We start from the raw sequence: 12878 nt of genomic DNA, 5'->3' as shown, positions 1-12878 counted from the left end.
ACTGTCTGTCAACACTCCAAACCAGGGGGTCAGGGTGTTTCTACCCTGCCCCCTTTTTGAGTTCTACACGTTTGTTTTTCTGCTTTCTTGTGCCTCAGTCTACTGTGACTCAAGATGGATGCCAACACTTCCTGGTTAGAAGTGTTGACAGCCAATGAGCATGCAGCTTTATCGGGAAGGCATGCTGATTGGCTGTCACTGTCTGTCAACACTAGCACAAGATGGATGCCAACACTTCCTGGTTAGAAGTGTTGACAGCCAATGACCATGCAGCTTTCTCGGGAAGGCATGCTGATTGGCTGCCACTGTCTCTCAACACTCCAAACCAGGAAGTGTTGGCAGCCATCTTGTGCCTTGTTAGAACCAAGGCACAAGAAAGCAGTGAAACAAAGGTGTGAAACTCACAAAGGGCCAGGGTAGAAGCACCCTGACCCCCTAGGCCTGCTCAGGAGGTCCCACAAGGACCCCCAAGGCAAAAAAAAAAAAAACATTTGAAAAAAGTTTTTTTTTGCCTTGGGGGTCCTTGTGGGACCCCCTGAGCAGGCCTAGGGGGCCAGGGTGCTTCTACCCTGCCCCCTTTTTGAGTTCTACACATTTGTTTTTTTACTTTCCTGTACCTCACTCTACCGAGGCACAAGATGGCTGCCCACAATTTCTGTTTTAGAGTGTTGACAGACAGTGGCAGCCAATCAGCATGCAGCTCGTGCACGTAGGGGTACGCGTACGTACGCGTACGGTACGCGTACCGGTAAGCTTAGGAGTATGCTTAGGGTGAGCTCAAATAGATATATATGTGTTTTTGAAGTTAATTTTCATAAAAACCACTGGAGCAATTTTCACCAAACATAGCAAAGGCACATCTGCGTACCAGTCCCTACAATTTTGCCAAGTTTGGTGTAATTCCATTCAGAGGTTCGGGCTGTAGACTTGTCAGACCGTCCTATGGAAATTAACATGGGGAAAACTCGTTTTGGGACCCCCCTTTTTTCTCAGCCCGCACTTCACGAATCCCCCGAAACTTTCAGGGAAGGAGCGCAGCGGAGCTGGCCAAAATTGTGGAAAATTGCACGCAAATTCCTCAACCGGCACCAAAGTTATTCCCAATAGAATGTTGCGGATTTCCTATGGTAGCTAGGTCCTAACTATATATACCTACTGGCTATCACCAGTAGGTTATACAAATATATATATATGAAAAGAAGAGTTGCCCCCACAAGAAGAAGCCGCACACTTCGAGCTTTTTACCATTTAATTTGGAGATTGCGTGAGCCTGCAACTGGTAGTTCCAAACATTGTATGAGTACCAGACGCGTTTCGAGCAACCACTGCTCTTGATCACTGGCATGTACTCCGGACAGCAGAAATGGAAAGCGCGCCACACCCCAAGGTTAAATTGTCCCGCCCTGGTGGGCGTATCCGCTGTTGCACCCTGGTTGCTGTAGTTCGCCTTTTAATCCAAACCCCAGTGGGCTCCGCCATGTCCATATAATCCCAAGTGGGGTGTTCAGAATGAAACAGGCACAGGTTCCGCCAATATAACATCCCCAAAACGGACTCGATGTTCCAACAATGTCTAAATGTTCGTGACACTGCGGACCTGCTTTAGTAGGCAGTGGGGGTCCTTCACGGCTCGGGCCAGCCGTTAACATGAAAAGAAGAGTTGCCCCCACAAGAAGAAGCCGCACACTTTGAGCTTTTTACCATTTAATTTGGAGATTGCGTGAGCCTGCCACCGGTAGTTCCAAACATTATATGAGTACCAGACGCGTTTCGAGCAACCACTGCTCTTGATCACTGGCATGTACTCCGGAGAGCAGAAATGGAAAGCGCGCCACACCCCAAGGTTAAATTGTCCCGCCCTGGTGGGCGTATCCGCTGTTGCATCCTGGTTGCTGTAGTTCGCCTTTTAATCCAAACCCCAGTGGGCTCCGTCATGTCCATATAATCCCAAGTGGGGTGTTCAGAATAAAACAGGCACAGGTTCCGCCAATATAACATCCCTAACACGGACTCGATGTTCCAACAATGTCTAAATGTTCGTGACACTGCGGACCTGCTTTAGTAGGCAGTGGGGCTCCTTCACGGCTCGGGCCAGCCGTTAACATGAAAAGAAGAGTTGCCCCCACAAGAAGAAGCCGCACACTTCGAGCTTTTTACCATTTAATTTGGAGATTGCGTGAGCCTGCCACCGGTAGTTCCAAACATTGTATGAGTACCAGACGCGTTTCGAGCAACCACTGCTCTTGATCACTGGCATGTACTCCGGACAGCAGAAATGGAAAGCGCGCCACACCCCAAGGTTAAATTGTCCCGCCCTGGTGGGCGTATCCGCTGTTGCACCCTGGTTGCTGTAGTTCGCCTTTTAATCCAAACCCCAGTGGGCTCCGTCATGTCCATATAATCCCAAGTGGGGTGTTCAGAATGAAACAGGCACAGGTTCCGCCAATATAACATCCCCAAAACGGACTCAATGTTCCAACAATGTCTAAATGTTCGTGACACTGCGGACCTGCTTTAGTAGGCAGTGGGGCTCCTTCACGGCTCGGGCCAGCCGTTAACATGAAAAGAAGAGTTGCCCCCACAAGAAGAAGCTGCACACTTCGAGCTTTTTACCATTTAATTTGGAGATTGCGTGAGCCTGCCACCGGTAGTTCCAAACATTGTATGAGTACCAGACGCGTTTCGAGCAACCACTGCTCTTGATCACTGACATGTACTCCGGACAGCAGAAATGGAAAGCGCGCCACACCCCAAGGTTAAATTGTCCCGCCCTGGTGGGCGTATCCGCTGTTGCACCCTGGTTGCTGTAGTTCGCCTTTTAATCCAAACCCCAGTGGGCTCCGTCATGTCCATATAATCCCAAGTGGGGTGTTCAGAATGAAACAGGCACAGGTTCCGCCAATATAACATCCCCAAAACGGACTCGATGTTCCAACAATGTCTAAATGTTCGTGACACTGCGGACCTGCTTTAGTAGGCAGTGGGGCTCCTTCACGGCTCGGGCCAGCCGTTAACATGAAAAGAAGAGTTGCCCCCACAAGAAGAAGCCGCACACTTCGAGCTTTTTACCATTTAATTTGGAGATTGCGTGAGCCTGCCACCGGTAGTTCCAAACATTGTATGAGTACCAGACGCGTTTCGAGCAACCACTGCTCCTGATCACTGGCATGTACTCCGGACAGCAGAAATGGAAAGCGTGCCACACCCCAAGGTTAAATTGTCCCGCCCTGGTGGGCGTATCCGCTGTTGCACCCTGGTTGCTGTAGTTCACCTTTTAATCCAAACCCCAGTGGGCTCCGTCATGTCCATATAATCCCAAGTGGGGTGTTCAGAATGAAACAGGCACAGGTTCCGCCAATATAACATCCCCAAAACGGACTCGATGTTCCAACAATGTCTAAATGTTCGTGACACTGCGGACCTGCTTTAGTAGGCAGTGGGGCTCCTTCACGGCTCGGGCCAGCCGTTAACATGAAAAGAAGAGTTGCCCCCACAAGAAGAAGCCGCACACTTCGAGCTTTTTACCATTTAATTTGGAGATTGCGTGAGCCTGCCACCGGTAGTTCCAAACATTGTATGAGTACCAGACGCGTTTCGAGCAACCACTGCTCTTGATCACTGGCATGTACTCCGGACAGCAGAAATGGAAAGCGCGCCACACCCCAAGGTAAAATTGTCCCGCCCTGGTGGGCGTATCCACTGTTGCGCCCTGGTTGCTGTAGTTCGCCTTTTAATCCAAACCCCAGTGGGCTCCGTCATGTCCATATAATCCCAAGTGGGGTGTTCAGAATGAAACAGGCACAGGTTCCGCCAATATAACATCCCCAAAATGGACTCGACGTGTGTGGCTTCTTCTTGTGGGGGCAACTCTTCTTTTCATGTTAACGGCTGGCCCGAGCCGTGAAGGAGCCCCACTGCCTACTAAAGCAGGTCCGCAGTGTCACGAACATTTAGACATTGTTGGAACATCGAGTCCGTTTTGGGGATGTTATATTGGCGGAACCTGTGCCTGTTTCATTCTGAACACCCCACTTGGGATTATATGGACATGACGGAGCCCACTGGGGTTTGGATTAAAAGGCGAACTACAGCAACCAGGGTGCAACAGCGGATACGCCCACCAGGGCGGGACAATTTAACCTTGGGGTGTGGTGTGCTTTCCATTTCTGCTGTCCGGAGTACATGCCAGTGATCAAGAGCAGTGGTTGCTCGAAACGCGTCTGGTACTCATACAATGTTTGGAACTACCGGTGGCAGGCTCACGCAATCTCCAAATTAAATGGTAAAAAGCTCGAAGTGTGCGGTTTCTTCTTGTGGGGGCAACTCTTCTTTTCATGTTAACGGCTGGCCCGAGCCGTGAAGGAGCCCCACTGCCTACTAAAGCAGGTCCGCAGTGTCACGAACATTTAGACATTGTTGGAACATCGAGTCCGTTTTGGGGATGTTATATTGGCGGAACCTGTGTCTGTTTCATTCTGAACAACAGCGGATACGCCCACCAGGGCGGGACAATTTAACCTTGGGGTGTGGCTTCTTCTTGTGGGGGCAACTCTTCTTTTCAAATATATATATATTGATCTGTGAACAAGGGCGGACGCCCGAAACGCGTAAGATCTGGTGGCCTTGAACGCACAATAAATCGTTTTAGCCCATAACGGACGTTGGAGTGGCGTGGCTTTCTTTCCTATCATTGCTGTGGCGGCTGCTGCGCTGGTTTGGGGAGAGAGCTGCATTTGCGCGTATATATATATATATATATATATATATACATATTACCTACTGGACAGCTCTCGTCATTCATTGCACATTCCCAATTATCTTCCATACAGTACATCATGCAGCATATTGCAATGGGCTGGGCAACTTCAGCAACTGGCTTACTAGACTCTAATAGTATTCTGCCCTTTAATAGGAGGACATCCACATACAAAATAGTTCCCTTCAGTGCTAGCAAGTATTATGGCAATATGTTCTTTGTGAGGATAAAATATATTTTGTTTTTAGGGTTTTGTTTGTTTGTATATGGGTGAGAGTCTGGCAGCTTCCCCAACAATAAAGGTTTACAAAACCATCAAAAAACAAACATTGACAAAGTCAAAAAGATGTCAGGCAACGTCAGTCCTATTGCCTTTACCAATGCTTGTTATATGGTGGGATGCATACATTAATTCCTGATTCAGCAGTAACAGAAACAGAGATCACTTGAAAGGTTTACCAGTGCCAGAGGCATTCCCTATTTTTCTAATTCTCTGTTGGGTTGAATGGCGGTGTGCATGTGATGATAGCAAGTGACACACATTGGTAGATTGTGTTTGCTTGTTTATAAAAGAGAGGGACACTTTCGTAGATGTAGAAGGAACAATTGTTCACTTCAGTTCCAGATAAAGTCTGCTACATGACCAGTCATCTGAACCCTCCACTTTTGTGTCCGTATAAGGATCTCATTAGGATGATGTGTTTGAGTGGATTGTTTGAAGAAACATTGAGGACTTAGCATCTGCAGAATCAAAGAAACCCCCAGTTTCTTTCCCAGAGAAACTAGAATTTTGTAAACCTTGGGCATGAAGCACAAGTATGTCCATGAAAGGCCAGTCGTGCTCCCATTATGTGAGGGCCAAACTGGAGTAAACTTCTGTCGATTAAATATCCACAAAGAATGCTAGAATTGAATGCACGAGTATTTATTGGAAACTCTTCCTGTTGCACAGATGCAGGGGAATCACATGCATATATTTCAGTAAACTGGAGGTTTTCCTCAAAAGTGCATTTGTGATTAACTTTATTCTCCACTCTAGAGAGACCCTTTAACCTATCACTCTGTTAATTTTAGGGTCTCCTCCCCTCCACCTGCCCTCCACCACACACACACAGAGTGCACGAAAACTTTCAGGAACCTATCCTTGCATTTTTAGTTCACAGGATTTCTTGAAAGATTTTTTTTCTGCTTGTCCATGCTATAGAATAGTCTCACCACAAGCTTTGCCTTTTCCTTGCTTCGTCCCATCAAGCCAGAACCTCTGGTGCATATTTACAAAGAACTGACAAAAGGACATAAATGCACCATATTTAAAATATAGAGTGCATTCCTGTCCTTTCAGCCAGCGCTGGTGCAGAAATGGCAGCTGCGCACCAATGCAGGCATCCTTGCACCATGGTGCAAGGGTGTCTGTGTTGTTGGCATGATTGGGAGGCGTTCTCCTAGTTCGATGTGTGCTGCAGAATGCAACACATGTGGAAAGCGAAAAAAACGAGGAGAAATGTGAACGTTTCTCCTCATTACGCCTGCTCAAGGGAGGTGTACATTTTTGGCGCTGCCCCAGATTCACACTATGTTGGAATTATCGAGCAGTGTCAAAATCCATGGGTATTGGGTGAGCCCATCCACAGCAATACATATGGCATGCCTCCCTGCCACAATGTAAGGCAACGCAGCGACTTGCGCTGCGTGGCCTTACACCTTATCTACAAGGCCATAAAAAGCCATGCAGGGTGGCTTTGCGTGGCCTGTTATATATGGGCATGCACTGTGTGCCACTGGAACGTCAGAAAAGTGATGCTCTGGTGGCTCAAGGGACTTGTAAATATGCCCTTCTTTTTCCAATACAGTCTTAATTAACTAGATTTGAAGCAATGCTTTCTTTTTACCTGAATTTATAGACCTGGAAATTGCATAGTTCATTGAAGTTTAGGGTCATATTTACCAGCCTCTTGCGCCACCAGTGTATCACTTTTTTTGACGCTCTAGTGGCACAGAGTCCATGCCTAAATCTATAAGGCCACGCAAAGTCACCCAGCGTGGCTTTTCATGGCCTTGTAAATAAGGTGTAAGGCCACGCAGCGCAAGTCACTGTGTTGCCCTACATTGTGACAGGGAGGCTTGCCATGGGTGACGCTGTGGATGTTCCAATACAATATCCATGGATTTTGACACTGCTCCAGATTTACAACAAGCGTGAAACTGGGGCAGCACCAAAAACGTACCCCTCCCTAGAGCAGGCATAACAAGGAGAAATGTTTACATTTCTCCTCTTTTTTCCTCTTTGCCTGTATGCTGCATTCTGCAGCACACATAGAACGGGGAAAACAGCGCATGTGATTGGTTTTGTGCTGGAAAGTGCTCCTTCTTGCACAAAAACATTCATGCCAACAACACAGACACCCTTGCCCCATGGTGCAATTGGCCTGCGTTGGTTTACGGCTGCAAACTTTGTGCCAGCGTTGGCTAAAAGGACAGGAATGCACCATATCTTGTAAACACGGGGCATTTCTGTCCTTTCTAATTGGCGTAGGGTAATGCAGCCAAATAACTTGCGGCGCTGCCCTACACCAATTCTTTGTAAATATGCCCCCAACTGTGTTATTTTGATGTTTTGTTCCTTCTCCTTCCTGGGAGGAGTCGAGCACTACACTCTGCTCGGCCATGTAAGGCATGCAAATCTGCTCATTTTGAAAGATCTCCCCCCTCCCGCCAGTGGAATTTAGTTTAAACTTGCCAATGGGCTTTGGATTTGACATGCTGGCGAATGTTTTTACAATTCTGTCTCTATGTTCACTTGGATCACAATTACAATTATAGTTATAAAATTAATCAAAATATGATTCTGTATTAAATCTTTTAAAGAAAACAGACGTTTCAGTGGGGAATTTGTGGGAAATCCACAGTGGGATCAAGTCTCTACAAAGATAGTCTGCGACTAAATCCCATTTTAATCAGTTCCTGATAAGAGTGTAGCTATCAATAGAGCATCAGGTGCAGTGGCACTAGGGATTAAGGGTGTGAGCGAAACCCACATAGCGGCTGCTTTTTACTGCCAACCCAGAGGATGGGTGTCTAGCTTTCTTACTTGCATTAGGACCCATGATGTCCTTGACTTGCCACTGGTCCCATAGTGAAGCCGACTTAAGACCACACACCCACACACACTCGAAAACATAAAAAATAGTGTGCTGTATTACCACATTTTACAAAAACCTAATGCCTCTGCGCCTTTTCATGGGGACCAGAGACATAAAGAACTGCCACGCATGCTGCGGTTTACCTGCTGTGTAGCAGCCATTGATGGCCACTGTGAGAAACTTATGTCCTCTGGACGATAAAAGCTCTGCCTCCTCCTGATACCTCTCCTTTCAACCTCCCTGGAAACTTCTGTGGGTGATATTCTATCATTTTCAGCCTCCTGCGGAATCAAAGTAAACAGAGCAATTCACCATTGCAGGTTCTTACAGCTTAGACTAGCTCAGTAAAGCCAACAAACTTTTCATACTATTTTCATACAGAGAACATGAAGAAGTGTCCTAACAGTGCACCTAGTAAACCACCTGCTTTTGGAACAGTTGTATGTCAGAATATTCTTCACTCCACATCTATGGACCTGATAGTTCTATGTATCTTTAAGTGATATCATGTAATGTAATATCCAGGTATAAAGCACTCTAATACAGAGACGGTATACAGGCACTAACTGGTCTCGGGAACAGAATGTAGCTTAATTGGGAATCAGCCAGGTCATCAAAGCTTTCTGAAAGTCAAACAGTGAATCGTGCATCCTAAGGTAATAGGGCAAGGAGTTCCATAACTTTGCTGCCCCAACAGAAAAGGCCCCCCCCACCACCCAATACAGTTCTAGTTAACCGTAGGAGCCATCAGAGAGAGATTCAACAGATCTCAAGCAAAAGGTTTAGATAAAGAAGGAACTTATTCTCACAGAAATGGAGGATCCATCTGATGAAATACCTTAAACACAGTACACAGTGATTTGAGTAGAATCCGCCTGGATACTGGAAGGCACTGCAAGGATCTTAGAGCCTGAGAAGTGAGGAGCGTTTAGGTACATTGAGGTCCAAGTGGGCTGCCCAATTTTGAAACCACTGCAGATGATCGACCACATTGTGATGAGGCCAAAAATATAGAATTGCAGTAGGCAAGACAACTCAATTGTTGCTCGCACTACCAATGGTCTAGTCTGTGCCGACAAAAAAGAAGACATTTCTACACCACTCTAATTTAGTTAAGATAACTTATTAACTTCACAGGATAAGGTCCAATCTTTGTCATTTTAAAAGCCAAAGTCCTAAACATCTAGGGCAGAGAAGGAGGAGGTCCTAATTGCCATGGCCAGTACTCAGATGGTAGGGGTCATGAAAATAAAATACTGAGATCATGAAGACTTGTAATTGAATTTGTGAATTATCCAATTCGTCTCTACACTCCTTGAATACTAATGGGAATTTCTTCTGTTTGTGGTCCACAGAGATCGACAATCAAGTGTTGTCTGCATGAACAAGTGGAGTTAAAAATGGTAAGTGTGTACTTGCCTGTCTAAACTTAGCTTAACGACATAGTGGTTGGTCAGAAATGTAGTATTAGTATACATTTTCACATTTACAAATTCAACATTTTAGTAGTTCACCTTTGGGGACACAAGCAGAAGAAATCAAGTACACTTTTTAGTAGTGAAAACAACCAACTACCTAAGACAGGTGGATCTTATATGTTACCAAAGAACTATGCGCTCACCTTTATCATGGCATGTATAACATTGGAGACCAGATACATGGTGTAGATGCTGGTGGACACTCATTCATTTTATAATAACCACAATCCCTAGCGAAGTATGTGTACGTTTATAGAAGTTTACTGATGGTGTGATTTGTTTGCATGCTTTTTATCATTATTATAATACTCTTGTGAATCTGTTTGCAGCTAGACCCTGTTCTGCTGAAGACCAAGATTCACAGGGCCCCCAAAATCCTGATCCAGCTGAAGAGTTTCACCACAAAGCAGGTCTCATCTGTCTTATTGAAAAGAGGGGATAACCTTTCACACATTCACCCTTGTCATCACAGGTTTTCCATCCCTTGTGATGGGGACAATGATAAACTAATAGTGGAAGAGGAGGGGTGCACAACGAAGGAGTAGGTTAGTTGGTTGATGGGATGCTTCTGAATTCTGGGTGCACTCGTAGGGTGGTGTTATCCGTCTGAAACACCTTAAAGTATCACTGTGGTTGTGTATGCGGAGCCCCACAAATACATCCCCTGGTGAGGCACACCAATGTGGATCACACGAGAGTGCTTCGCTTTCAGTTATATATCTTTGTTTATTTCATTTCGATTGTTATATACATATGGTCCAATTAAGGATGATTGACTCCGATATTTAACAGCATATCAGACTGTTGTAATCCGTAACATTTAAACATTGACCTCCAATGCATTTCGGGCGTAGGTGCCCTTGGTCACGGAGAGCTGAGGAGGAAGCAGAAAGGGGAGGTAGTGAGAGACTGTATCGCAGTAAAAGGGGTCGGGGAGTCTCTTGGAGTGATATAGTGTGTGGGCTGATACGAAGTCGCTGCTGCGCGGAACTACGATGAAGGGTGGGGGATGTGATGGGGATGTTACCGCCAGTGAAACGAACAAAAATGAAATATCTAAAACTTAGTTTCTCAGAATCTTACTTTAAAGTTACGCGTAGCGTCCTTAGACGTTCTCAGTCAGTCATCCGTTCGCTGTCCCGAGTGCGAATGAGACAGCCTGCTTAATAATTACATGAACAGTGATGACGGACTAGCGCCCGAGAGTAACGGGGGCCATCTTGGAGCGGTGAAAACTAAAGGGAAAACCAAGTGGTACGGAGTGAATACTACATATACGGGAAGATAAACTAATAAATTAAGGTAAACAAAAGTGAATGAAACGGAAGTGGAGAGGAAGGTGAAGCAGCAGAATAGTACAATACAGATAATGTTACAAGTAGCAACTGAATTCTGTACGATCATTGAGCCCATGGGGCTTAAGAGTTTGCAGAAGGTAAATCCATTCAAGTTCTCTCTTGAGTAACAGTTTGGTATTGTCTATGCCTTCTTTCTTGGGCACAATCTCTAGGACCAAGAATTTTAATTGGGCGATGGTATGGCGTGCTTCCATAAAGTGGCAGGCGATGTTGGATTTCTCAGTTTTAAGTCTAATATTAGACTTGTGTTCATTAAGTCGGGTTTTGATTTTGCGTTCAGTCTTCCCTATGTATAGTTTGCCACATGGGCATTTGATGGCGTAGATCAAATTGGTAGAATCGCAGGTGGCGTCTACATGAAGATTTGATATTATGTCCCTTCATGGGGTGTTGTATTTCATTGCCCCTGATTACACTGTTGCAGTGGCCACAGTTCAAGCAAGGTTGAGTGCCACGGTGTCGTTTGGTTGACTCAGTAGGCTTAGCCAATATTTCTTTAATATTTCGGCTCCTGGTGTGAGCAAATATAGGTGGCTCATTGAAGATGCCTTGAAAATCGGGTTCATTTTGTAATATTGGCCAATGCTTCCAGATGATCTTTTTGTACGCTGCACTCGCAGTGGAAAATTTGGACACAAGGACCATGCGTTGCTCTGTGTTCTTGTGAGTCTTAGCCAGGCAGTCCTGTCTGGATATGTTGGTGACACGGGATTGTGCATCTTGCAGGACAGTCTCTGGGTAGCCACGTGCCCGGAATCTGTCTGACATTTCCATCATCCGTTTGTGGACCATTGTCTCGTCAGATACAATGCGCTTGACGCGCAGCATTTGGGAGTACGGGAGGTGTTTTTTCAGGGAGCCTTGGTGGAAGCTGGTAAAGTGCAGAGCATTATTTCGGTCTGTGCTCTTTCTGTGAAGATCCGTAACGATTCCGTCAGCCGTATTCTTAATGTGGACATCTAAGAAGGCGATGTCTGTTTCACTGATTTACCACGTGAGTTTGATCCGCGGATCTTTAGTGTTGGTCTCCATCAAGAGATTGTGGAGAGATTCTTTGGTGTCTGCCCATAGGAAAAATAGGTCATCAATGTACCGTAAGAATAGTTTCGTGTGTTTTAGGAAACTTGGGTTGGTATACAAATATTTTGTTTCAAAATTCTCCATGTAGGTATTGGCGTAGGACGGGGCGGCACAGTTTCCCATCGCCATTCCTGAGAGTTGCAAAAACCACTGATTGTCGACTTTAAAGTAGCTGTGATATAGGGTAAATATCATTAGTTCCATTAGAAACGTTTGCATGTCAGGGTGAATGGTGCTTTTGAGTAGGGCCTGTTCTATTGCTTCGATGCCCCCCGCATGGGGTATAGATGTGTATAGTGAACTCACATCAGCTGTGCAGAACACTAGAGGTTCATGGCAGGAGGTTTGGATGCAAGATAGTTTGGTGAGGAACTCTGTAGTGTCTTTGATGTGACTCAATGATTGAGTGACAAGAGGTTGTAGATATTTGTCTAAAAATTTACCGGTAGTTTCATGGATCGATCGTTTGGTGGACACTATCGGTCTGAATGGAGGGTCCATGAGATTTTTATGAATTTTTGGGCACATGTAGATCGTTGGACTTTTGGGATATTCCACTAGCAAGTACCTTTTAGTACGTTCTTCTATGATTCCTGATTGGTGTGCTTTATTTACAATTTCTTTGAGTTGGTTGTGATACTCATTAGTGGGGTTATAATCCAGGGCCATATAGGTGTCGGTATCTTGGATGTGTTCCAAAAGTTTGTTCGTGTACATTTCACTGTCAAGAATAACAAGGGCCCCGCCTTTGTCTGCTTTGGTGAGTTTTATGCTCGGATTATTGGCTAGAGATTTCAGCGTGTCACGATCTTTATTGGTCAAATTGTGGGTTTTTCTAGGTGCCTTGAAGTTGATGTTTGCTGAATCTTTACGGACCAGTGTTTCAAACAAATCGATACATTTGTGGCTGGTGGGTGCCTGGTAAGTACTTGGAGGTCGTAGACCCTTGAGTTCATCTGTTTTCTCTGTGGTAGGTGGAGGTAATACATTATCGAAAAAGTGTCTTAGTCGCAATTTACGGGTGAACTTGAAGGTGCTAACCTCAAGTTCCAAGAGGTTAGTTGAT

The 12878-nt window shown here is 45.5% G+C and overlaps 1 protein-coding gene across 1 annotated transcript in view; it reads right to left on the bottom strand.

Moving 5' to 3' along the window:
* LOC147679761 (uncharacterized) overlaps nt 1-11524 on the bottom strand; it is a 204905-nt gene extending 193381 nt beyond the window's left edge. Inside the window, exons 1-2 of the mRNA XM_086942475.1 lie at nt 11147-11524; nt 8040-8177 (exon numbers count right to left, since the gene is read on the bottom strand). Of these exons, the coding sequence (XP_086798601.1) occupies nt 8040-8177; nt 11147-11524 (516 nt within the window). The remainder of the gene's footprint in view (nt 1-8039; nt 8178-11146) is intronic.
* Between the last annotated feature and the right edge of the window lie 1354 nt (nt 11525-12878).

The sequence above is a fragment of the Lissotriton vulgaris genome, chromosome 11 (assembly GCF_964263255.1).
Source record: "Lissotriton vulgaris chromosome 11, aLisVul1.2, whole genome shotgun sequence".
Classification (NCBI taxonomy): domain Eukaryota; kingdom Metazoa; phylum Chordata; class Amphibia; order Caudata; family Salamandridae; genus Lissotriton; species Lissotriton vulgaris.
This window is presented reverse-complemented; position numbering and strand designations above follow the sequence as displayed.